The sequence below is a fragment of the Wyeomyia smithii genome, chromosome 2 (genome assembly GCF_029784165.1).
Source record: "Wyeomyia smithii strain HCP4-BCI-WySm-NY-G18 chromosome 2, ASM2978416v1, whole genome shotgun sequence".
Lineage (NCBI taxonomy): Eukaryota > Metazoa > Arthropoda > Insecta > Diptera > Culicidae > Wyeomyia > Wyeomyia smithii.
In genome coordinates, this window is record NC_073695.1 from 161,438,615 (window position 1) to 161,465,867 (window position 27,253).

Here is a 27,253-nt window from a genome sequence, read left to right on the forward strand (position 1 = left end):
AAAGGCAGAATCATGAAAGGCAGAACTCTATGACCGTACACACAAGGCAGAATATTTCAAAAGGCAGCATTTCGAAGGGCACGAAAGGCAGAATCACTGAGAGCAGAACCTGACTCACTATAGCCAAGTGCGTGATGGAAAATTGGTGCGAATCCTGGTCACGGTATCAAAGCTGCTACTCTACATTTATTATTTGATATTATTTGGTAACCAGACATAATAACTGGTCACACAGCAATGACCAGTTTTGATGGGAGGTGCAGTTCAAGCCAAATTATCAGATCCGAAACGCGCAAACTGGTTTGGCTCAGGTCCTAAAGACTCTCATGGCATCGCGGAGAGTAATCTTTCGATGTTAGGTATAACTTACACTAGACTCAACGGCTTGATGGTTATAATTAACATAAAACAATTCATGCGGCGAAGACGCATAATCGAGGGCAAGGAACCGAGGCGGCACAAAGCCGCCGTGGTTTCCGCGGTCCGAGCCGGCCGCCGACCCGCCGTCGGAAGCGGCGGCATCTCGCATACAAACAACTGATCTATTGGTTTTCTAGGATTATTCAAACAGGTTTTCTTTCTCTTAGTTAAGTCCGAACGAGCGGTAGCGAGTAAGGACAGCATACACTTGGACAATAGAGTCGGCCAAAGGCCGCGAGTGTGTGTTGTTTAAAAGAAAATAGACCATTTTTTGATTCTGCCATACGTGCTCTTTGTGATTCTGCCATTCGTTATTCTGCCTTATGAAATATTCTGCCTTTCGTAATTCTGCTTTTCGTGATTCTGCCTTTCGTGATTCTGCCTTTCGATTTTCTGCCTTTCGTAGGAGACCCTCCGTCACCTAGCGTGTGTTGTGTCAGGCCCGTTCGGTTGTCCTTGCGTTTGATGTCATGTTTATGCTCTCCTATTCTTGTGTCCAACTTTCTGCTCGTCTGCCCAACATACATTTTTCCATCTCCAGTTCCACAGGGGATAGAATATACAACATTTTTTTGTTGCCCTGGTGGAATGGTATCTTTGAGTTTGCTGAAAATAACGTCTTTTACTTTATTTTTGGGTTTGACGGCTAGTGTCAACCCGTTCTTTTTGAGCGTTTTTTGCAGTTTCTCACTCAAGCATGGAACATACGGCGTCGTAACATATTTGGTCTCCTCTTTTTCACCATTATTTTGCAGTCCGTTGTAGTGTTTGTGTACCCTTTCTGGTGTATAGGCGGTACGTAGATGTTTGTTTTTGCATCGCACGGGAGGATCATGTTGACCAAATTTTGGCAACATTTAATGATTTTCACGACAGGCTTCAGTTTACCGTGGAAAGGGAGGAAAGTGGTCGGCTTAAATTCTTGGACATGATGTTAACTAGAAGAAACGGAATTGTGGAGAAGAGCTGGTTACCCAAACAGGAGAAAGGACGGTATTTGGACTTCAACTCTGAAAGCCCATTTACGCATAAGCGCAACACGGGAGTGGCCCTTGTGGACAGAGCAATCAAATTGACTGATGCGGAAAATCGTCCACAGGCGATAAAAAAGGTCAAAAATTTACTTAAATGCAACAACTATCCTGAGTGGTTCGTCCAAAACGTTCTGGCACAAAGGGTACACAAACACTACAACGGACTGCAAAATAATGGTGAAAAAGAGGAGACCAAATATGTTATGACGCCGTATGTTCCATGCTTGAGTGAGAAACTGCAAAAAACGCTCAAAAAGAACGGGTTGACACTAGCCGTCAAACCCAAAAATTAAGTAAAAGACGTTATTTTCAGCAAACTCAAAGATACCATTCCACCAGGGCAACAAAAAAATGTTGTATATTCTATCCCCTGTGGAACTGGAGATGGAAAAATGTATGTTGGGCAGACGAGCAGAAAGTTGGTCACAAGAATAGGAGAGCATAAAAATGACATCAAACGCAAAGACAACCGAACGGGCCTGACACAACACACGCTAGGTGACGAGCATGTGTTTGATTTCGAAAAAGTGACGATCCTAGAACGTATTGTTGACCAGGAAAGCAGAATCACAGCAGAGACATTCAAACATCAAGTTGGTTGGCGAACGCAACGCGGTGAACCTCCAGCGTGAGTGCGGAACGTTCAACACCAACTACAATGCGCTTGTGGTAAAGCTACGGCAAGGTACAAACAGCGGACGGTGGAGAGGAAACAAATGCGACGATCGACACAGCATCACAGCACACCCGCCAGACAGTGATACCTGATCGTGCGGCGCTGAAAGAGGTGACGAAAAGCTGCGGCGATCGAATTTTGAGTTGTGAAAGAATATAGCGACAATTATGACAAAACGTTTTTATGTGTTTTTTATGTATTTTTTAAAAATGTTTGTTTTTTAAATAAAATTGCAGGCGTCAGAAGATGGCTGAAACGCAACAGTAGGCCGGAACGTCACGCAAAGTAAGAAATGTTTTGTAATTGTTCACTGAAAAATATCAATTAATACGATACATAATCACCATTTTGTTGAGAGCAAAAGTGGTACATGTCCAGTCTGTGCATGTTAGTTGAATTGTAAGACAATCATGTCTTAAGCAAAGTTTGTTAAGTAATTGAGTACTTTCAAATGAAGATCTGTCTGCTTTGGAATTTTCTAACTACGTGGCGCTAGTGTACCCGTGACTATTTTGTAACAGAAAGCATTTTACCTATTTCAGTATCAACTCGTATACTGTTACCAAATACATATACACTAGCGCCACGAAGCGACAGAATTCCTTAACAAACAAATCATCATTCTATTGTATTCAATCACAACTCTCCTGAAGACATGAATTTTCTACTAAGATTAAAGAGCTATAATGCATCCATCATGCTCACACTGGACATGTACCACTTTAGCTCTCAACAGCTCATATGACAAGCAACAATTTCTATACCAGCTGGGAGAGGAATTCGGGAGAATGGGTAGCATTTTTTGATACCAGGGAGCACTTCGCCATAAGAGTTTCCTCAGTCAAAACGGGTGATATTGAAGCCTTGAATGGCTAGTGTCGTATCAGTTGATAACCATGTTTCAGATAGGGCACAAATATCGCATTTGCTATCATGAAGCAGGAGTTTAAATTTATCTAATTTGAGGTTCAAGCTTGTACAGTTCCATTGTATGATCCTTGTTGCCGATTCGTCACTTCGGCTGTCTAATTTAGACATCGAAGGATACGAACGCGAGGAGGGGCCATTTGGTGCTTAGTTGCTTACCCAACATGCAAATTGTTGGAAGCCAAGCCGAATTCATACTCTTGAGGAAATCAGATTGACCAAAAGTGGTAAATATCCATTCCACGATCATTTTGAATGAGATACGTCCATCAGTGATCTGTATTTCAGATTCCGATGACTGTTTTGTGGCGAGAGCAGATTGTTTTCCTGGTAGTTCGGGAAACTCTTTATCGAAACTGTTACCCTTAGGATTAAGCTTGAATCCTGGAGGTGACGGTTTAGCAATATTTTGCTTAGATGGTGGACCACTTGGGGTATCTGCATGCGTTTTCTTCTGCTCCTTTTCTTAGCATCTGTGCAAATGACTGCTTACAGCGTTGTTTTGTCGATCTTTTTAACGCTTCTGAGCGTACTTTATGTTTCGGACACGCTTCGACTTCATGTGGATCACCACCACAAAGATAGCATTTTGTCTCTTGATCGCCGCAAGCGTGGTTAACTCGGAGATTTCACCACACTTGGATCATTTGGATTTCTTGTTGCAGTAGGTCTTCGTGTGCCCTAACTTCAAACAGTTCGAACACGTCAGAACTTTCGGAAAGAAAAGTCTCACGGGTAGTCGGAGCTTGTGGAGCTCGACAAAATCCGGGAGTACTTTTCCCTCAAAAGTCATCCTAAACGAGTGATTTGGGGAACACTTGCCCGTATTATCCTTGGAATACATTCTCCTGCATTCAAGGATCTTTATTTCAGGAAGGGATGGATTTTTAAACCTTTCATAATATCCTCTTCGGTGAGGTCAGTCTCGGTGATAACACCCTCTATTTCAACTACGCGTGCCGGTATATAAACGCGGTACTCGATATTGAGATTTGGATCCTGGACGACAGCATTTGCTTGTCGGGGATCCGAGAATGTTGCCTTCAGTCTATCCGCTTTGACTTTGTAAACCTCGGTCAAGCTCGAGTACTTTTCCTTAAGAGTTTTGCATTTCTGTAAAACTCTAAGAGGCTAATTTTTGGGTCGGAAATACACGACCCAACGTAGACCAGGTTGGTTCACCTGGTACATTTTAACCTGATTTGCCCTTCATTAGTGAGGGGGCAATTGGGGAAGTTTTACGGGGTCTTTTACGCTTTTTAAATACGTCAAAAAAGCGTTGTTTTCATTATTCGGGATGTCAGAAAAATCTATACCGGACTCGTCACCTCCTGAACACGATGAGAGGTCCGGTTGAATAGGCAATCCACGTACCGCCATAGCGGTTGTGAACTATATGCCACTAATAGCTAATATATGAAATATATAGAATGACTGTATATAAAAAAATAGAGGAAAAGTGAAATCAATATATTTATATATATATATATATATATATATATATATATATATATATATATATATATATATATATATATATATATATATATATATATATATATATATATATATATATATATATATATATATATATATATATATATGTACCGGTGTCGTTGTACAAGATTTTGGAAAATTATTTCCAGAATCGGGTACTAGTTTACAACACGGAGGAGGGTCAGAAGTGCGTCCCAATCACCGCAGGGGTACCGCAAGGTTCCATCCTGGGCCCGGTGTTGTGGAATGTCATGTATGACGGGGTGTTGAAACTAAAGTTCCCTGTAGGGGTTGTGATCGTCGGTTTCGCAGACGACATCACGCTAGAGGTCTACGGCGAGTCGATCGAAGAGGTCGAGTTGACGGCCGCGCACTGCATACGCAAGGTCGAAGACTGGATGCACTCTAGGAAACTGGAGTTAGCGCACCATAAAACGGAGGTTACGGTTGTGAACAACCGCAAATTAGAGCAACAGGCGGTGGTCAGAGTCGGTGACTGCACCATTACCTCAAGGCGTTCCTTGAAGCTCTTGGGGGTTATGGTTGACGATAAGCTCACATTTAAGAGTCACGTCGACTATGCCTGTAAGAGGGCTTCAACGGCCGCTGCAGGACTATCTCGAATGATGTCCAATAGCTCAGCGGTATATGGCAGCAAGCGTAAACTTCTTGCCAGCGTGGTTTCGTCCATACTTAGGTATGGTGGGCCAGCGTGGTGGGCAAGCGTTAGGTACCAACAGTCATCGTCGAAAACTGGAAAGTACCTACAGGCTCATGTGCCTGAGGGTTGTGAGCGCGTACCGTACAGTGTCATACGACGCAATCTGCGTCCTGTCCGGCATGATGCCTATCAGCATAGCCATTAAGGAGAATGTAGAATGCTTCGATCAACGTGACACAAGGGGTATACGAGGCACCAGAAGGTCATTCTCGATGATCAGATGGCAGCAGGAATGGTCCAATTCCGCAAAGGGTAGATGGACGCATCGACTTATTCCGGACGTATCCGGATGGGTCGGGAGGCGCCATGGAGAAGTTAACTTCCACTTGACACAGATTCTGTCAGGTCATGGTTGCTTCAGGCAGTATCTACACAGATTCGGGCATGCGGGGTCCCCCATGTGTCCCGAGTGCGCGGATGCGGAAGAAACTGCTGAGCATGTCTTCTTCGTGTGCCCTCGTTTTGTGCATGCGCGGAGCGACATGATGGTAGTGAGCGGGCCAGACACCACTCCGGACAACCTAGTTCGGAGGATGTGTAAAGACCCAAACATTTGGAGGGCGGTTTGTACAGCCGCCTCTCAAACAGTTTTAGAATTGCAAAACAGGCGACAGGTTGACCACCGACACGCCAGTGTTAGCTAACGGCCAGTCTCCAGGTTAGTTAGCTAAGTTAGCAAAGAGATCTATAGAACCAAGAGGGTGCACAGAGCACAAAAGCCGCTCCCCGAAGCAATACCTAGCGGTGGTCCCGGGGAGTATTATGGGCTGGAGACTGGAGGGGTATTAGTGGGTCCGGTCACTGATTCAAACCAACCCCACACTCCCTGAGGTTGGTCACCTCAGGGGTTTGGATGCAAATTTCCCCTCCACCTGAAACAAAAAAAAAAAAAAAAAAAAAAAAATATATATATATATATATATATATATATATATATATATATATATATATATATATATATATATATATATATATATATATATATATATATATATATATATATATATATATATATATTAGGGTGGGTCGATTTGAAAATCGCTTAGGCACATATGATTTTCGGATTTTAGGGATCAAAATAAGGTACTTTTCTCAAGAACCCATACCTCTAAAATGAATTCTGATGTCCCTTGTACTAACGTGTAGGTACCCAAAAGGTCAAATTTCAAAAAATCCTGTTTTGACCCTTTTAGAGTGACCCAATCGAGTCCAAATGTATGACCGACCCCCACTAACTTTGGAGGGCTGACCCACCCATGCTAGTGTTATCACCCTGGGACCCCCCTAGGAGGTCTCCCATACAAAAATATAAAAAATATCAAAAAACCACCATTTTTGGCACTTTATATGACAAAAATCAGTGAAATGGCTATTATTTTTCCGCACAAATGAAGTTTCTAGGAAAAAAATGTTTTTTTTTGTTTTTGGATTTTGTTTTCTCTTTAAAAATTTATTCGATCAGAACATAAGAAAGAAACTAAAAAATTATTGTTTGAAGTCTTTTTTGGTTTCAACACTGGGCAATTTCGCACGGCTCTTTAATGTCGCCTCCATAACAGCCGCTACATTTTCCGATATTACTCGTTTGGAAACGCTAGCTAGCAGTTGAACGTGTTGTTCCGTTCCTTGTATATGTAATGGAATATGCGGATCAGTAAATGGTGAATCATCTTCATTTAAATAAGCTATCAATGTTTCATACGGAATGATTCGCGTGAATGGTGGTTCAAATACGTTATTTTTATCAGTCAAATCGATCATTTTCATGTAATCGAAGCAATGGAAGTTTATATCTGGTTTTTTATATTCTCTAAGTTCCGATGGGTCTTCAACATTGTCTCGATATCGTAAAATTTTCTTGATAGCAGAGTCGCGCACCTCTTTCCTATCATCAAACAACATTGATAGCAAGATATTTTCCGAATGTGCAAAATATGGATTATTTTTAATTACATGATTGACAACAGTGCGTAAATTTGGCTCCAGAAATTGTGCCCAAGTAATGTACTTGAAAAATAATACACTACCGTACACGACAGAGCTGTAATACTTGATATTAAAATACATTGGCACATAAACCTTAATTATAAATTCAACCAGAATTCTTAAATTTTTAGGTGGTTTTTTCGTTGTCACATATAATCGTAATAATCTAGCGGCCTTGGTGAGCCAGCGAGAATGTACAATTTTCCCTGGTTTTATGTTAGCCAGATCCACAGAAACCACGCCATTAGAAATTGCATGTGCCATGTCGTATAAGTACTGCGAATCGGTGGAATATTCGTGCTGTTCTGCAACAGGAGGCATATTTTCCAACGCAATTCTCTGAAAGTCGCTCACCACCTAAAAATATATAATAATTAAATAAATTTATTATGATTTCACCATTCAAAATGTTAGAAAATTATAATAAATGAGTGATAGCAATGACTTACCGGAAGAGCTTAAGAATTTTCAATTTGCTTGCTTAGTTTCCCGGTTGTTGATGTTGGTCCAGTGGTGGATGATTTATCCAAAACCCCAAACAAATGTCGAAACGGAAGTTCGTTGAAGTGTAGAAGGCAAACAAACCAATGCAATGGTCTTTTTAGCAGCAATTCGAATCTTCGTATAATTCCACCGTGTGTGCCAGTGTTTGTGGGCTCACCGTCAGTGCATATGCCAATCAATGCATCCAGAGATATGTTTTTATCGTTGAAAAATTCATTCAATTTTGTTGTTTTGTATTCAGCACTTTCCTCTACCAGTCTTGCGTAACCAATCAATCGAGAATTCGGTTCTCTCAAAATAACAAGGTGAGGTTCTTTCACCATCCTACTATGATACTTACCATCAATTTGTTTCTCTCGTATAAGTATCATATTTTCTGCCGTCGAATGAAAACGCTATGCAACTGGAATCATCAAACCTTTTGCGGAGCACTATTCGTCTGCATTTCTCTCTTTCTCTACGAACTTTCGATTTATCCATGATGAGAGGTTCGCCATGCTGATCTTTCATTTCAAAATCTTTGAAAAGACTGGTTGCCAATGCTGACGCTACTCTATCAGACACACCAAATCTGTCACACATCAAGGCAAAGTTAAAACAATCGTATCTTTCTGTGTATTGTGAACTTGTGCTTCTATTTATAACATCTTCATCATCCGTCATCGGTACGTCTACGTATGTTGTATTATCGGGATCTTCGTATGTTGGCATTGTTGGCATTGATGACGATGTCCCTTGCCCTTCAATTTCCATCAGAAATGCATCAATTGTTAGTCTCCTCTGTTTATGTTGATCGTGCATAAACTCTTTGAGGCGTTCTGGAACCAAACCGCAGTTACATTGAGCTGCCGTCAAATCGCATTTACATGCTCCAATATAAAAAATTTCGTTCAGAGTACCGGTAAACACCAAAAGGTCTCTATTCGTCTTCTTAATTTCGGCTTGGTATTTGTCAACCAATCTATTCAATTTAACAGCAACATATTTTTTTGAAATTATTTCCATACCAAGTTTTTCCCAAATTCCAACCAACCTATCTGTTACGTGATTAGAGAATTGTTTATAAGAAAACTTTTTTTGTTCTGTTTTTGCACGTTCGCTTAAGTAAAAAAAATATCTCAAGATATCCAGATCGGTTGGTAAATTAATATCATTCAAATCAGAAGACACACCAAAAACAGCAACATCATGCTTGGGTATATGACTCATTGGGTTTTCGATAGCTGATGATGTTGTTGCTATTTCATCTTGCGGGTTCATTGTAAACTAGAAAAAAATATATTTTGACTTTAACAATTTTCACTTTCACTTTCAGGTTTTTATTTTAGGTGTTGACTCTTTGGCGGACGATGTAGAATGATTTATGTTGACGTTTCTATCCTATACGAAACCTACACTAGTTCTACACAGAGTGAATAGATAGAGTGACGCAGAGAGAAATTCAGTCAAAACAGCAACACGGTTTTTTTATGTATCCACCAAAATATTTTTCTGGCAGCCCCTTTTTGCTCAAGTTCCAGTTGACTTCAACGGAGTGTTGTTATTGTCAGAGTGAAAAGATAGTTATTGTATTTAAATTTAAAACAAGTTCGTTTGATAAAGTTTGATAGAGATAGATAAAATGAAGTGCGTTTTGTGTAATAACAAAAAACAGTAAGGAATGTGAGTTTTTTCGGTTCCCGAAGAATCCGATTGTGAGGAAACAGTGGATGGATTTTTGTTGCCTCCCAGCAGACTATTTCATTGACGAAAACACCCGACTTTGCAGTGTTCGTTTGGTTTTTCTGGTTTCAGACTCTGCGTCACTCTATTTATTCACTCTGGTTCTACAGTGTGCGTGAGAACAGTGGAAACGGAGCGTCCATGCGTGGTAGCCGTTGTGGTAGCATACCAGCGGTGCTCGCCTGACTGGTCGAAATAAAAATATTACATATGATGTAACAGAGTGATATACGATTTTATGTTCAAAAGGACGCCAACTGCAAACGCCATCTGCAATGAGAATGGCTCAGAAATATGTGTAATTGTGTAGGTATGCGCTGAAGACTCAGGACCGAATCCCATGCGAAGCAGGAGAAAACAAAAATCCAAGAACAAAAAAAAAAATTTTTTCCTAGAAACTTCATTTGTGCGGAAAATTAATAGCCATTTCACTAATTTTTGTCATATAAAGTGCCAAAAATGGTGATTTTTTGATATTTTTGTGTGGGAGACCCCCTAGGGGGGTCCCAGGGGGGTAACACTAGCATGGGTGGGTCGGCCCTCCAAAGTTAGTGGGGGTCGGTCATACATTTGGACTCCATTGGGGCACTCTAAATGGGTCAAAACAGGATTTTTTGAAATTTGACCTTTTGGGTACCTACACGTTAGTACGAGGGACATCAGAATTCATTTTAGAGGTATGGTTTTTTGAGCAAAGTATCTCATTTTGATCCCTAGAATCCGAAAATCATATGTGCCTAAGCGATTTTTTGATCCCCTACAAATCGAACCGCCCTAATATATATATATATATATATATATATATATATATATATATATATATATATATATATATATATATATATATATATATATATATATATATATATATATATATATATATATATATATATATATATATATATATATATATATATATATATATATATATATATATATATATATATATATATATATATATATATATATATATATATATCTTTAAAAACACGAGGGTGGAAAGGAAAACTAGTTCTAGAAATGACCGCCGAGTACTGAAATTCGTGAAAAAGATGCATTCCTCACATCTATAGCCATCAAAACGGAACTTGAAATAAAGGTGACGTCTTAGACCATTCGGAACCGTCTGATTGATTGTAAATACCGTGCTTGTACTACCGGAAAAACTCTATTCGCATGGGAAAGATTTTGCAGTTCAGATATTGCGTTCAAATATACATTATACATGATAGGTTAAAACGCAAATGACTCAATAAGCAATGCTCACTCCTATTATTTTTTCCACCACCGTAAATTCCTAAATCGCCGATCCTCCTACTTCGAACCCACCTGACCCTTTTTATTTTTCAGTTCCCTTTCGTGTCAGGCTTCACCTGGACGAAACAGCGAGTCGACGTTTCGTTGTCTATTTCCGGCTCAAACATTGTTCAAATTTCGAAAGACCTGACGACACGCGACAAGGCCGTGACCGAAACCCTAGAGGTCAGTCCGAACAAGCTCCGTGTCATGGTTGATGTCAAAACAATTCAACGATATAGCTTGTTTCGGACTGTTCGGATGTTCGTGTATACATACCCGCCCGAGACATGGAGGTCGATAGTTTTGTGACCGATCCAAGTCTGTCCGTCGAGTGCCGTCCGTTGGCTGTTTCAAGAACATTAGCCTTCCTAAGGTAAAAATGCTTGATTGCAAGCAATTGCGGTCCGTATCGCACGTCGGTGACACGAGAGTATATATGCCTGTAGACTCGTCTCGTGTTACGTTCGCCGGATCTGCATTGCCAACACACGTCTCGATCCACTGGGTTCGACTCCCTGTGCGCTTATTTGTATCCCGTGTAATGAACTGCATGATTGCAAGCAGCTAGATCACAACTAGGCCGCTATCAAACTACTGCAATCCATTGTCTTTTCGGCAGCCGAGCAGGAAAGTCGTTTTTCTAGAGAGCTCTGTGGATTACCGAAATTAATTTCCCGCTCTTTTTTTAGCATTCGCGTGTACAGTGGTGTTGTTTACGCGTCGTTTTTGGTGGGGGAGCCCCGACTGCCGAACAGCGCCAGTGGTAGTGGTGCTAATCGGCGCAATCGCTGCGTTCGCGTGTGAAGGTGGTGAGTCGTGCTAGTTTTGTGGCGAGTGCTGAAAGGTGTCGTGCTGGTCCAGCATCAGCGAAGGTCGATTCCCGCAGCAGAGGAGTACGGAGCTGTGATAGTGGTTAGTTGGCGCGTATGCTGTGGAACCCCGACGGGGGGAAAGCGTACGGCATCGCCGCTCTGCAGTTAAAGAGACAGCGCAAGCAGTGCTGCTGATTCACATACATATAAAGATAAGTGACACAACCTTTACTTTTTTACCTTTTTATTTTTTATATATATATATATATATATATATATATATATATATATATATATATATATATATATATATATATATATATATATATATATATATATATATATATATATATATATATATATATATATATATATATATATATATATATATATATATATATATATATATATATATATATATATATATATATATATATATATTTGTTTATACGGAAATAAGAAGGTAAAAAAGTAAAGGTTGTGTCACTTATCTTTATATGTATGTGAATCAGCAGCACTGCTTGCGCTGTCTCTTTAACTGCAGAGCGGCGATGCCGTACGCTTTCCCCCCGTCGGGGTTCCACAGCATACGCGCCAACTAACCACTACCACAGCTCCGTACTCCTCTGCTGCGGGAATCGACCTTCGCTGATGCTGGACCAGCACGACACTTTTCAGCACTCGCCACAAAACTAGCACGACTCACCACCTTCACACGCGAACGCAGCGATTGCGCCGATTAGCACCACTACCACTGGCGCTGTTCGGCAGTCGGGGCTCCCCCACCAAAAACGACGCGTAAACAACACCACTGTACACGCGAATGCTAAAAAAAGAGCGGGAAATTAATTTCGGTAATCCACAGAGCTCTCTAGAAAAACGACTTTCCTGCTCGGCTGACGAAAAGACAATGGATTGCAGTAGTTTGATAGCGGCCTAGTTGTGATCTAGCTGCTTGCAATCATGCAGTTCATTACACGGGATACAAATAAGCGCACAGGGAGTCAAACCTAGTGGATCGAGACGTGTGTTGGCAATGCAGATCCGGCGAACGTAACACGAGACGAGTCTACAGGCATATATACTCTCGTGTCACCGACGTGCGATACGGACCGCAATTGCTTGCAATCAAGCATTTTTACCTTAGGAAGGCTAATGTTCTTGAAACAGCCAACGGACGGCACTCGACGGACAGACTTGGATCGGTCACAAAACTATCGACCTCCATGTCTCGGGCGGGTATGTATACACGAACATCCGAACAGTCCGAAACAAGCTATATCGTTGAATTGTTTTGACATCAACCATGACACGGAGCTTGTTCGGACTGACCTCTAGGGTTTCGGTCACGGCCTTGTCGCGTGTCGTCAGGTCTTTCGAAATTTGAACAATGTTTGAGCCGGAAATAGACAACGAAACGTCGACTCGCTGTTTCGTCCAGGTGAAGCCTGACACGAAAAGGAACTGAAAAATAAAAAGGGTCAGGTGGGTTCGAAGTAGGAGGATCGGCGATTTAGGAATTTACAGTGGTGGAAAAAATAATAGGAGTGAGCATTGCTTATTGAGTCATTTGCGTTTTAACCTATCATGTATAATGTATATTTGAACGCAATATCTGAACTGCAAAATCTTTCCCATGCGAATGGAGTTTTTCCGGTAGTACAAGCACGGTATTTACAATCAATCAGACGGTTCCGAATGGTCTTAGACGTCACCTTTATTTCAAGTTCCGTTTTGATGGCCATAGATGTGAGGAATGCATCTTTTTCACGAATTTCAGTACTCGGCGGTCATTTCTAGAACTAGTTTTCCTTTCCACCCTCGTGTTTTTGATTTCTTTTAGTATTTCACGGATTTTCAACTATATTCTGTGAGGAGACGATGGTTTTTGATATTATTTTTTGAAAGCTTCACTTTCATATTGTAATTTTTTATTAGCCGGTTCGTATCAGTGCTGAAATGTTTACCGCAACCCTTTACCGGTAAACAAAAAACAAAATTATAAACCTAACTTATGAAATATTAGTTTATCAGTGACTTACTGTTTCCGCTCACAGAAAACCGTAAATCAATATTTTTCAATAAGCAAAATTCACAATGTATAGTTTACTTTACACCTTTTATTTTTTCCACTTAAAATATTGTTTTTTTTTGAAGTAGAATACTTCTCTCAGGAAGTTCGGTTGCATAGGGATGTAAAATGAAAATCTAAAACCGAAAAAAGTAAAAAATATGTCCAATTTCAAATGCTAATAAATTGGTTAGTATTCGATGGATTTCCTTCGTTCCTGCAGCAATAGATTGGAAAATCTTCTAAGATTCTTCCCAAATGCAGATATTTTTTTTTATTTATTCTCGCTTATTTTCCGTCGGTCTAGTTCCGCCACTGTTGTGGCCAATCACCGACGCCCAGGGAGGCGACTCCACACCCAGGACCCTAACTCACGACCCGTTTATTAACGGATCGGTGCCAACGGCTTTACTTCCTCATGCGATGGAAGGCGTGATCCCAGAGATTTTTCGCCTCAGAAAATCTCCCGGTGTCGGCTAGGATTGAATCTAGACCAGTTGGGTTGGTTGTGAATGAATCACGCCACCTCACAACCATCGACACCTATGTCGGCGGTGGGATTTGAACCCAGGCGTCGAGCGTGGTTGGCGAAGACGTTACCAACCACACTAGGCCCCCGCTATATGCAGATATTTGTAATTTTATTATTCAAACTATTGTACTATTGAAAATAGTCAAGCCTTGTCAAAACGAAAAATTCGGCCTCTGACTGGTCGTTATATGATTGCTTTCCGAGCATGGTCGACAGAATCATAGACCTTGCCATTTGAAATGTGCAATTTGGCCTATATAAGAGCTTGTTTCACTCGAAGCCGCTCATTATAATTCTAGACTGCAACAGGAGCAGTCCTCCTTAGCAGCAACAGTAGATACAGCAGCAGTAGCAGTGCACCAGATAACGGCCACAGCTGTGGAATGGCAACGGATAGCTGAGCGCGTCTCAGCATCGATAGCAGGACCAGGGGATGCAGGGCAGCGGATACCAATGGCAACGGAAGCGTTCACTACTGTGGCAACGGGGATAGCGCAGCGGTTGACGTTGGTCTCAGCATCTATATAAGCAGGGCCAGCTGATGCAGTGTGGCTTTTTAGTGAAATGCTGTCTCTGAGCGATAGCAGGCACACTAGCAAATGCATCCAACGAAAAGAACGTTCTGGAAAGCTTTTCAGTGTTTATTTTCCCCCAAGGAATACTTTATTTGCACTGCCAGTGATAACGCAAAAATACGATCGGCATCTTATCAGACATTGAATTAAACAACAAATTGTCCTTTTCAGGATGAAATAAAAACCTAATTGAAGAGTTAATATTTTCTTTTAAATCAATTTACACTTTCAAGAAATCTGGAACAGATATATATTTAGTTTCATCTCGTGTCATGAGCACAACATCCGAAAAGCTTTCATTATCAGCATAAACAATAATTTTTCGCATAATTAAAATTCAAAAATTACAAGTCCAAATCATGACAAGCAACTATATTATTGCGAATGATCAATCCTTGTTGAAGCGCAAAATTCGACTGATCTGATAAGTCGTTAATATGATTGCTTCCCAAGCACGGTCGACAGAATCATATACCTTGCAATTTTAAACATGCTATTTGGCCTATATAAGAGCCTTTTTCACCCGAAACCGCTCATAATAGTTCTAGACAGCTACAACAGTAGTCTTTCCTTAGCAGCAGCAGTAGCAGTGCAATGGATACCAGGCGGATAGCGGCCACAGCTGTGGCATGGCAATGGATAGTGCACTAGTTGCAGCGGATCTCAGCATCGATAGCAGCTGGGCCAGCTGATGCAGGGACAGCGGATACCAATAGCAGCGTATAGCGGTCAAAACATTAGCATGGCTACGGATAGCGTAGCAGTTGCAGCGGGTTTAGCATCGATAGCAGCTGATGCATTGAAGCACTTTAGTGAAATGCAGTCTCTGTGCGATAGCGGGCACTAGTAAATGCATTCAATGAAAAGTTGACACATTTTGACAACACATGAGCCGTCTAGTTCTGAGTGTTAAATCAGCTTTTCACTGTTTATTTTATCACAAGGAATACTTTATTCGCACTGTCAGTGATAACGCCAAATGTGATCGGTATCTTATCCGATATTGAATTGAACAACAAATTTTAAAATGACTGACACGCAAGCAGCCGGGTTTTCTTGTAAAAGTATTCTACTTAATCTTTGCGGTCGTGGCTTTGCATACAACCCTCCTGTGATTTTTCATTTAAATTATTGTTTTTTTTCGCAGGTGACATAATAAGCAAGCCTCACACCTATTATTTTTTCCACCACTTTATTTTCATTGCGCTTAAGCTAGCGCTCTTGCACCAACCATTAACACTTACCCTTTTATTTCTTCGATTTGAAGCGTACTCCCACAGCTACACAGCAACGAGTCAACCTTGAGTGCGGATTAACTTTCCGCAGCGACACAGCCACACAATATCTAGTCTTCATGCAGCACACCACAAGACAGAACCGCGCAAGTCTTTAGACCACTTAGCATTTAGACACGGAACGATAGTTTGCTATTAAATTTTGTTACAAGCGGACCGTTTTTTTATGGACCCCACTGCGACCAGTGATTTTTGATCTCTTCTGGTTTTTCGTGCTTTTTGTCTTCTCCTTCAGACTTCCTTCCTTATCGACCTTATCATATCGTCCTGCAAGCTATCTGCGTATAACGTGCTATTGTCTATGATATTATCGAATCTTTACAACAGGGGGTTATTGAGTCTGGAGCGACCCATACTTAAGTACTTTTTGCCAACGAATAGCTTGGTTCTACCATATACATAAGACATACGTGACACTGTCGATTTTTTCTTGGCTCTGCTGTCATCAGGGATCTGACGTTTAATGAGTATCCCGTATCCAAAATCTTAATTCAATATGGCGTCATTTGTTCAGTAAACAACTTAAAAACCATGATTATTCTCGACCACAGTGCAGTTCTAACATGAAATTACCGTATAAATGGTATTACCAAAATTATCACAATTGTCATTACTGGCAAATCATGTCGTTTCTTGCTGTGTCAGTGGAACCGCAACGTCAGTGGTACCACAATGTCAGTGGTACCACAATGTCAGTGGTACCGCTGTAAAATTTAGTAAGGCGACTTTTATATCGGATTTGACGTTTGGAGAGAGTGACGGAGAGATAGACTCTTTCATTTTCTCCAGCGTCTGAATTGAAACTAGTACCGCATCGCGTCGTTTGATGACAGTTTTCTGATACCGCAAACCGCATTTAAAATGGCAATGGCATCCAATGAATACGTCACGCAAATTCTGATCAATATTTCGGAATTTTTTCCGCAGTTGATCACTGGTGCTGCGTAACCACCTCGGATTGGGAAACTGGTTTTTGTGTTCTCCGTTTCATATTGTCACGGTTTTCTTTTCTCCCTCGTCCATATATTTGCGCGAAGTACTGTATTGAAGCTACCTGTCTCCGTTAGCGCTCATTGTCATTTTGATTGACAATCGTCATGTGAGAGTGACGGTGATAATCTTTTCTTTCAATTGAAACGCATTTGTATCAGTTTCTAGCCCTTCAGTTGTCAAAATCAAAGCAAGAGCTTCCGAGTAGTTTTCATGTGACTCACGAAGAACTTGAGAATGATGCAAAAGCTTTACATTTGAAAGCGACGGGTCAAAGCGTCACTGTAACCTGATAATTGTCAATTAAAAATAACTTTGTCAGGCTTTGGTGGTTCAACTAAGATCACTACTCGCTTGTCAAAGCGGTTTCTTGCGGCTACAAATTGAGTCATATTGAACGGAACTTATTTTTAGATTAAGGGACAAGGGGTCTGATCTGGATTTTTAGAGTTACTTGATTTATGTACGACGCCCAAGCGGTTTATTTGTTTCCAATCAGTGAAATGCATGTGCAAGTGTAATCTCTCACTTAAGGTTTTCAAGCACACATCTCTTAATTACCCGTTTATGACTCAAAAAGTTTTTCATAGTGCTCGGTGCTAGTGTTTGCTTCTTATGCTTTCTTATTGTTTTAGCTATTTTGTAAATGAAGAAAGACAGACGACCTGTTAAAATTCCTTAAAAAAAAAAAGATTGCAATGTTTCTAGGCATTTTTACTAGGTATGCAACTTAAAGGCAATTATGTGAACATTCTTATAGTAATTATGAATAATCAAATTCAAAGCGATATAATTTATTGATGACATCGAACATATTTACTCAAAAACTAGATATCTATATTGATAATTTATCAATATTCCACAGCCCTACAACAAAATTTACGAAAGTGTTGGAATATTCTGTCCTCCTGAACAACTGGATAAAATGTCACTGATAGAACAAGAAGATGTTTTATTCAATTGGACCGAGCCGATATACATGAATTTTACACACGTAGGCATAATGAATCAAATGGATAATATATTTCGCACAAAGGTCAATGGTCAGCTAGTTGGACACATTTTCGGAGATATTTATGTTCATGAATGTCCATCTGAACTGGAATTAGAGTTGGAACCGTTGCCGACAAACGAAGCAGTGATTCGGCCACTAAAAATCGGAAACATTAAGGATATACATGACTTATACCCAGCTAGTGATATTGAAAGCGTCGAGCTTTTTGAAAAACTGGTTCATCAGCTACCAGGATTTGGTGTTTTTAGTAAATCAAAAAATGAGTTAGCCGCATGGAGTCTGCAATCTTATTATGGTGGAATGTTTTCCATGCAAACTAAACCTGAATTTAGGCGAAAAGGGTAAGTAATTACAACTTTATTTCAATTATGATTGGGTATAACATTTTTGCCTTTCCCCTAGAAAGGTATAGCAAACACTTTTTTTTTTTTTTTTTTTGCTTTATTTATTGTATTTGTAGCTAAAAGTTTGTAACAAACTGTTATCAGCTACCTTTGAAGAGAGACAAAATTATCAGTTGGCTGTTACAAAATTTCTAAAACTAATTGTACAAGTGTTGTCGTAATCTTCTTTTGAACAATCTTACATTTAAATGCTTAATTTCTAGTGGTAAGGTGTTGTACATTATAATACCTCTATAGAAAATGTTTTTATAACCGTATGTAGTTCTTGGACCACTCACATACATAGCATCATGTCCCCTAGTATTGTGTGCATGAATTTCTGATACTTGAACTAATCTTACATTTGATTTTATTAAATTATGGCGTATTTTATGGATATGCAGTAGCATATTATAAGTGCATAGTGAATCAACAGATAATGTTTTTTCATCATACAGCTCGATTGAAGGAAAGCGCAGTGGTAAATTACAAATAGTTTTGACAACTCTGTTCTGCAGTACTTTTAGAGGTTTCAAATGAACTTCGGCGGCACATCCCCATAGGCAGCTCATGTACGTAAGATGAGGTAATATGAATGAATTGTACAGTTTCCAACCAGTATCTTCGGTGATGAGTGGTCTTGCTTTTTTAATAGCAAATACGTAAGGTGTTATTTTCTTAATAACATGATCTACATGGTTTTTCCACGATAGACTGGAATCAATAACCAGTCCTAAATAATTCGTTGTATCTACTTTTTTCAATGGTATTGAGTCAACTCTAATATCTAATGAAGCAGTACTGTTTACTATCATATAGCAGGATTTTTCAACATTCAATCTCAATCTATTTGAGTTCAACCAATGTAACAGTAGGTTAAGATCGTGTTGCATATTCGCTTCAAGCTCTTCGAACGTTTTTGCTTCACAGATGAGACAGGCATCATCTGCATACAACTGCAAGCGACCTCTTAAGGGCAAACCCAACATATCGTTAACAAAAATAAGGAAAAGTAAAGGACCCAAAATTGAACCTTGTGGGACGCCTGATTTTATGACACAAGATGAGCTGTAACAATTGTTAACAAAGGTGTACTGCGGTCTTTGCTCTAGATAAGTCTTTAACAAACTTGACGCAGATTCACTAAAGCCATACATTCGTATTTTTCGTAACAGTATCGAGTGGGATATACAATCGAAAGCTTTACTTAAGTCCAAAAATATACATGCGATTTTCAAACCGTTGTCTCTAGCAGTGTATACAACATTCATAAGATCTGCCGAAGCAGCTACCGTGTTTGACTTTTGAAGGAAACCATACTGGTTTGTGTTTATGATGTCATTTTCAAGCAGATACATTTTCATTTGTTTCTCTATTATTCTTTCAAAAATTTTCGATGTAGCTGGCAGGATGGATATTGGTCCGAAACTTCTTTTCGAAGTGCAATCACCAGACTTGAATAGAGGTATGACTTTAGCAATTTTCAACGAAGTTGGATACTCATTTGTTCTGAACATTTGATTTACTAGATTTGTTAAAGTTGGTGCTACACAATCTCTTGTACGAAAAAGAAATTTTACAGAAAGACCATCTTTTCCAACTGCTGCAGCACGATTGAGATTGATTATTGTTTGTACAATATTTGTTTCTTCGACCTGAGCGAAATCAAATTCATGATTGCAAATAACATTTTGCGAGGTTTGAAAATTTGTCTGAGGAACGTTTACAGGCCCTACTTGTCCTACGTTTATAAAATATTCATTGAAAGCTTCAGCTACAAGATATGGTGTTTCAATTTTCTGACCATTTTCAACCAAAGTGATTTCTTCGTTTTGTCTATAGCGTGCTTTGTTAAATACAACTTCGTTTATAACAGACCATAGTTTTTTGGAATCTCCAGCACAATAATTAAATTTTGCATCGTAGTATGTCTTTTTAGCATTCCTTGTCTTATTTCTTATAGTGTTTCTGAGCCTTAAGTACTGATTTTTTAATATTATGTTATTGGGATCAGTTTTGAGTTTTTTGAACAACTTATTCTTCTTTTTTATATCTTCAAAGAGTTCGCTATTAATGTATGGTTGTAATGGTTTTTTTGCTATCGATACATCATAAACATGTTTATTGCTATTTATTTTGCTATTACAAAGGCTTTCGAAATCTTCACAGGTTGTCACAAGTTCTAATTGGCTTCTAAAATCATCATCTATAACATTATCATAGTTTACAATGCATTTTCTTATTTTTTTACTTTTGTGCACTACATTATTTTCAATACAACATATTATGGCTTTATGATCTGATATATGATTTTCAGTATCATTGATAATGATTAATATTTTTTTCTTAGAAATATCCGCGATAGCATGATCTATGATGGTTGAGATGGTATTTGATATTCTGGTTGCATATTTATGGTGGAGTTTATTTATTATTTCAAATCCTTGCGCACTAATACGGTGTTTATAATCGTTCACAATACTATTTTTATCATCCAATAAATTAATGTTCATGTCTCCTATCACGAGCATTCTAGAGTTTTTGTTTAGGGTATCCTCAAATTTATTGATGAAATCTTGCACATTTCTTCCGGGGTTGTAAACACCAAAAATTTTTAAATTATGATCAATTAGTTCAATTATTAAGAAATTATTAACGTCATCCATCATTTCATAAATTTTTCTATGTTTCAAAGTGGATAATACAAAAATAGAAACTCCACCCGCTCTATCAGATCTACACGAATGATATGCATCGTAGTTTGATATGTTGCAGATTTCGTTTGGATAAAGCCAGGTTTCACTAAACACTACTACATGAACGTATTTCAAGTCATCGATCATCTGAACCAAATCACACATTTTACTGCGACAGCTCCTAGTGTTGAGGTGCAGAATATTCAAAGTCGATGAAGAGATCGTTACTGTATCTAGACGATGATCGATCTCAATGCCTAGATGCTCTCCCTGCTGCTCCATATTTAAATAGATGCAAAAAAACGTTTTAGTGGTTGCGCTCGAAGAAAAAAAAACTGATGAGACTATTGCTCCATGCCAGAAGGCAAATCCGCTCTCGATGCGATTCGTAAAGCTGTAGAGCTTTCATCTTTTTTGATGTAGATGTAGCCCCTATTAAACCATGCGAATTTGTAGTTGTGCTCCCTCTTGTAGGCTCTAACTACTTGTAGCAAAGTTTGATTCTTCGGCGTTAGGTGATGGTTCAAGTAGATTCGCTGATCGATCGAAAATCCAATGCTCCGGCAAGATAGTGTGATATTCTTCGCTGCTGTCATTAATTTTTCCTTCACAACCCGGTTAGAGAATTGTACCAAGATTGGCTCGATTTGCTTAGCGTTCCTCGTCGATAAACGGGTGATTGCGAAAATATCACGGTCGAACAGCTCAACTCCCAGAGTCTCGCTTATTTTACACATAATTGCACAAAGATCTTCATCGGTGGTTTTAATAACGTTCGACAGTAACATATTATTCGATAGCTGTTCTTGTTGGATGTAGTTGAGATCACGGTCTATGGTAGCTAGCTGCGATGAAACATGTGCATGACTGACCTTGAGAGAAACAACGTCATTGTCCATTCGCTTCATGCTTTCCGTTGTTGTAACAATATTTTTCTTAAAAGACTCGAACTCTGCGTTTATGAACCCTTGGGACCGTTTAACTTCATCAACTTCGGTGCCAAGTTTCCTCAACTCGTCCTTCATTCCCATAATGCTACGTTGGATTTCGTCTTTCGACGACTGAATTTCACGTTTGAGCAGATTGTGCAGATCTCCTAGCGTCATGTCGGTCATCATATTGGTGACACTTTCCTTTAACGATCGTTTTGCCGGATTTTCTGATGACGAATTTCTGTCTTTTTTATCACCCTCCGTTGGGCTGATTTGTAAACGCTTTTTAGATTGGTTTCTAGTAGTAATCGGCATAGAACACTTTAACTACACCTCGCAAACGGCAAAAAAAAACAGACAATATAGATGCTTTGTATACTTTCCGGCACGGTCAAGAGAAAAGACGTCTATACTGCGCGAGAGCTCAACTGAAAAAACCGAAAGGATAAAAGTGCTCCAAAGGGCCGAATGGCATATATCGACTCGACTCAGCTCGACGAGTTGAACATTTTCTGTATGTATGTGCGTGTATGTGCAGATTTTTGTTCTCACTCAATTTTCTCAGTGACGGCTGGACCGATTTTCATGAAATTAATTGCAAATGAAAGGTCTTGTTGTCCCATAAGACCCTATTAAATTTTATTGTAATCGGATTTATAGTTTAGAGGTTACGTATCGAAATGTAAAAATCATGGACCATCATTATCTCAAAAACTACACAACCGATTTGAACAAAATTGATTTCAAATGAACGGGCTACCTGAAGTACCATTTACTTTTGAATTTTATGCAGATTGAACTTGTGGTTCAAAAGTCATGGAAAGAAACATGTTCTGAAGACTGTTTAATCTCACTCATGTTTCTCAGAGATGGCTGGACCGATTTTCATAAAATCTGTGTCAAATGGAAGGTCTAGTTGCCCCATAAGACCCTATCGATTTGTTTTGCAATCGGACTATTACTTTGCCTGTTATGTTTAAAAATGTGAAATCCAGCTATGAAAAGAAACATATTCCGACGACTACTTGGACTCACTCACTTTTCTCAGAGATGGCTGACCTGATTTCAACAAAATTAGTGTCAATTAATAAGTCTAGCTGCCTCATAACTCCCAATCGAATTTCTACTGTAATCGAACTGTAATTTCGTCTGTAATGTACCGAAATGTGAAAATCACGAAACTTCATTATCTCAGTAACTACACAACCGATTTGATCAATAGTATTATCAGATGAACTGGCTAGTTAAGGGTTACCTGATGAATCATGATTGAACACGTGGTTTTAAATTTTGGCTGCCATATACGTTCCCATTTCATTTGATTATAATCGAACTTAAGGAACCGTAATGTATTAAATTGTTAATAAAACAACGAAAGTCTATTATCTCAAAGATTACACGACTTATTTGAACACAACCAGTGTCATACGAACGAGTCATCTCTCAAACTTACAAATAACAAACTTCATATTAATTTGATACGTGGCTCATAAGTTATGGAAAGACAAGAAATTCAAAGACTATTTAAAACTATACCTGCTTAGATCGATATATGTGGCCTCAACATAATTTAAATGTGGTATCGTACTATTTAAACGTTCCAAATTCATTGATTCCTTGCGATGTGCTTAAAGTCTGCAAATGCACGACGAATCGGCCATAGGATATGATCAAAGTCAAATAACAAATCGTTTGAAATGATTGGTTTTATCGAAATGACAATATCCTCGACTTTTGGCTTCTGTACATCGCCTTAATTCTGAATATATATTCATATTGGGTGGTAACGGTCATTTTCAACAGACTTTCTGGCATCAATCTGACACCGGGAATACCCATATTGGGAGGTATTTAGTTATTTTGGTTGTTTTCCACAAACTAAAAGTGGTCGTCTTTAAATTAAAAATGGTGTCCAGGGTCACTGTTTGGTTTCTATGCATCCATATTGAGTATTATTCGGTCATTTTCGACTGTTTCCTAGAAGTTGCCATTCATCCATTTAAAATGGTGCTCGAGGTCAATTATTAGCTGATGCAATGAGATATTCTGGTTACAGAGATACTCATATTGGATAGTATTTGGTTATTTTAGGCTGTTTTTCCCAAACCGGAAGTCGCCATCTTGGATTTCAAATGGTATTTAGGATAATTTCTGGCAATTGAGCGTCATTCTGCTTGAATATTTTTAGAGGTAATGGTTCGACACCCATCCCTCTTCTGGAAGCACATGGGAAACAGCAGAAAATGATCGAATAACACCCAATACTGGAAGTCGCCATCTTAGAATTCAAAATGGTATCTGTGGTCGATTTCAGCTCCTGTGTATCATTCTAGATCCGGATATTGTTATATTGGGTGGAAATCGGCCATTTTTGGCTGTTTTCCAGAAACCGGAAGTTGCCATCTTACAATCCAAAATGTTGCCTGAGGTCGATTATGGAACATAATCGACGATTAAAAACATTCATCTGCCAAATTTGGTTCCATTTAGTTGGTAAGCTCTCGAGATGTGCAGAAATTTGTGTCTCATTAGTATGGAACTCCTCCCTTCCAGAAAAGAGAGGGGTGTCGAACCATTATGGACATATTTGTTACCCATAAATTATTCACATGCTAAATTTGGTTCCATTTACTCGGTTAGTTCTCAAGATGTGCAGAAATTTCATTTGTATGGCACCCCTCCCTTCCAAAAGAAGGAGGGGTGTCAAAACATTATGGACATATTTGTTACCACTAAAAACATTTACCTGCCAAATTTGGTTCCATTTAATTAGTTCTCGAGATGTGCAGAAATTTGTGTTTCATTTGTATGGAACCCCTCCTTTCCGGCAAATGGAGGGGCGTTCAACTATTATGGACATATTTGTTACCTCTTAAAACATCCACACGCCAAATTCGGTTTCATTTGCTTGGTTTGTTCTTGAGTTGTGCAGAAATTTGTGTTTCATTTGTATGGGACTCCTCCCTTCCAGAAGAGGGAGGGCTCATAGGGTTATCATAGGAACCTTTATCGGCACCAAAAACCCCTACATGCAAATTTTCACGTCGATCGGTTCGGTAGTTTTTGAGCCTATATGGATCAGACAGACAGACAGATCGGACTGCATTTTTATATGTATAGATTGCAACATCAATGTTTTAGAACCTAAAGAGTGAATATACATTAATTGGATTGAAGCGTTCATGTAACTCTATTTTTACAAATAAAAGTTTGAATGAGAAAGGCTGGGTCTGACCGCTAGGTGTATTAATTTGGATTTTGGCATACAGCCATTTTCAAAGCGTGACAGGTTGTCCTACCATTGTTTAGTAACAGAAAATACGTCCATCTTGAAATATTCCACAAAAAAAAATACGTGAGAGGATTTTTTTTTATTATTTTTGTTCATGGTTATTATTTTTGTAATTTATTCTTTGAATTTTTGCCTTTGTCCTAGAAAAATATAGCAATCACTGGCAAAACTAATGGTAGAAAGGTAATCAATACGGCCGAATGCTATATTATTAACTCAATTCGACGAACTGTGCGTTTCCTGTGTGTATGTATGTCGATTGTAACTACGGCACAATAACAATTACCTCTCCGCTTCTGTTTGGCCGCCTTTTCGGTTATCTCAAGCACTGTACGGATAGCCTCAACTGCAGACTTACCTCTCCGGAAATTTCGCCAGAGCTTCTAGCTAACTGTACCCTCTAGCGTTGGTACATCTGCTACCCCAAGCGCCAGGGCCCAAGCGCTGAAGTCTCAGCCGCTAATAACCGGTTTCCGCCTGATAATTATCTTGGTTAGATCTTCCAACATTTGTTGAAAATACTCCAAGGTCCATCTCGGTGGTGCATAGCAGCTACACAAAAAGATGCCGTTAATTTCGGCATTTTTGTATGTAGGCACACTGCCTATAATCGCATATCAGTCCCATCTGGAAAATCATCAAGCTGAGAAAACGGCGCTTGAAGATATTTTTCTTGTTTTGGATATTTCTCCTGTTTGGGGTGGGTTATTCTAATTTTTTCGTCATGATGTAATAAAACAGACCTCAATCATAACTTCTTTATTGAAGAATTGCCTTCGTCGTGAAAATTACAATGAAAAATAAGGAAGAGACTAATATGCGATTATTTAGGCCATCGAGTAGCAAAATAATCGCATACCAGTCTCACTTTCAATCAGTCGGTGTACTATTCCATATTTTTCTCAAGTATTTTTAATATGGGCAGACGTGTCTAAATATTTTGCATAGAGAATGGCGGAAACATCCACCCATTACTTACCCCGACTCTAGGGTCGTCGTTGGAAAAGCAAAATATAAGGTTGAAGTCTTGGATATGCTACTTAATAATATCCTTTCTTATGACTTCAGTATTTCGCAATACTTGCTGAATAATATTGTTCCGCATTAGCCCGTGCATTTAGCATATTGGAAAAATGGTATTGAGGAAAGGTAGTTTCCAATTTCATTACAAGACTTGACGGAAGACGACGGCGATGAAAAGAGGTACAAGCTGTTTTTAGCTAAGCAACTGAAATCTTCTGAGTTCTGACATTTTCAACTTGAATAATTATTTTAAGTGAGCAGATCATCCACAGGAAATTAACCTCTTGCAGAAAGCAGCATTGCTCAAGGCTATACCTCAGATTGACGAATAACCTTTAAGGAACGATTTTTCAGAAAAAGTTGCTGTTTGGTTGTCTACTTAAAATTATTTTTTTGTGTGGAATTTATTTGAAATAACCTTACAATTATTCATTATTTGATGATTTTTTAACAGTAAAAGCTAGAAAAACAACACCAAGTATTTATTATATGGATTGTAGAAAAAAATATGGCCATACTCAGGGAAAACATTTGGTGGGACTGATATGCGATTATTTTCAAGATGGGACAATTTAACCTCACGTTTTTTCCGACTTTTTTCAAATAAAACATACTTTTTGGTTTCTTTAATCGATAGTAGAGCAAGAAATAGATAGAATCTGATATTTAACTCAAAAACGATGAAAATCCATATGGGACTGGTATGCGATTATAGGCAGCACATGAGGCTCTAAGTACTTTCCAACTTATTACGGTATTTACTAGTACCTAGTGCTTTGGACCAAGCTGGCCCGCCGTACCTCAGTATGGACGAAGCCACGCAAGCTAGGAGTTTTCGCTTGCTGCCATAC

General features: G+C 39.1%; 1 protein-coding gene across 3 annotated transcripts in view; it reads left to right on the plus strand.

Annotated features, from left to right (window-relative positions):
- The window catches only part of LOC129721972 (uncharacterized), a 131,204-nt gene that overhangs the window by 50,510 nt on the left and 53,441 nt on the right, over positions 1–27,253 (plus strand). The window contains exons 4-5 of one of the 3 annotated variants that reach the window (XM_055675117.1): positions 17,927–18,417; positions 18,918–19,045. In XM_055675117.1, the coding sequence (XP_055531092.1) occupies positions 17,927–18,417; positions 18,918–18,999 (573 nt within the window). In that variant the 3' untranslated portion in view covers positions 19,000–19,045. The remainder of the gene's footprint in view (positions 1–17,926; positions 18,418–18,917; positions 19,046–27,253) is intronic. The other 2 variants (XM_055675118.1, XM_055675116.1) reach the window with 2 other exon arrangements.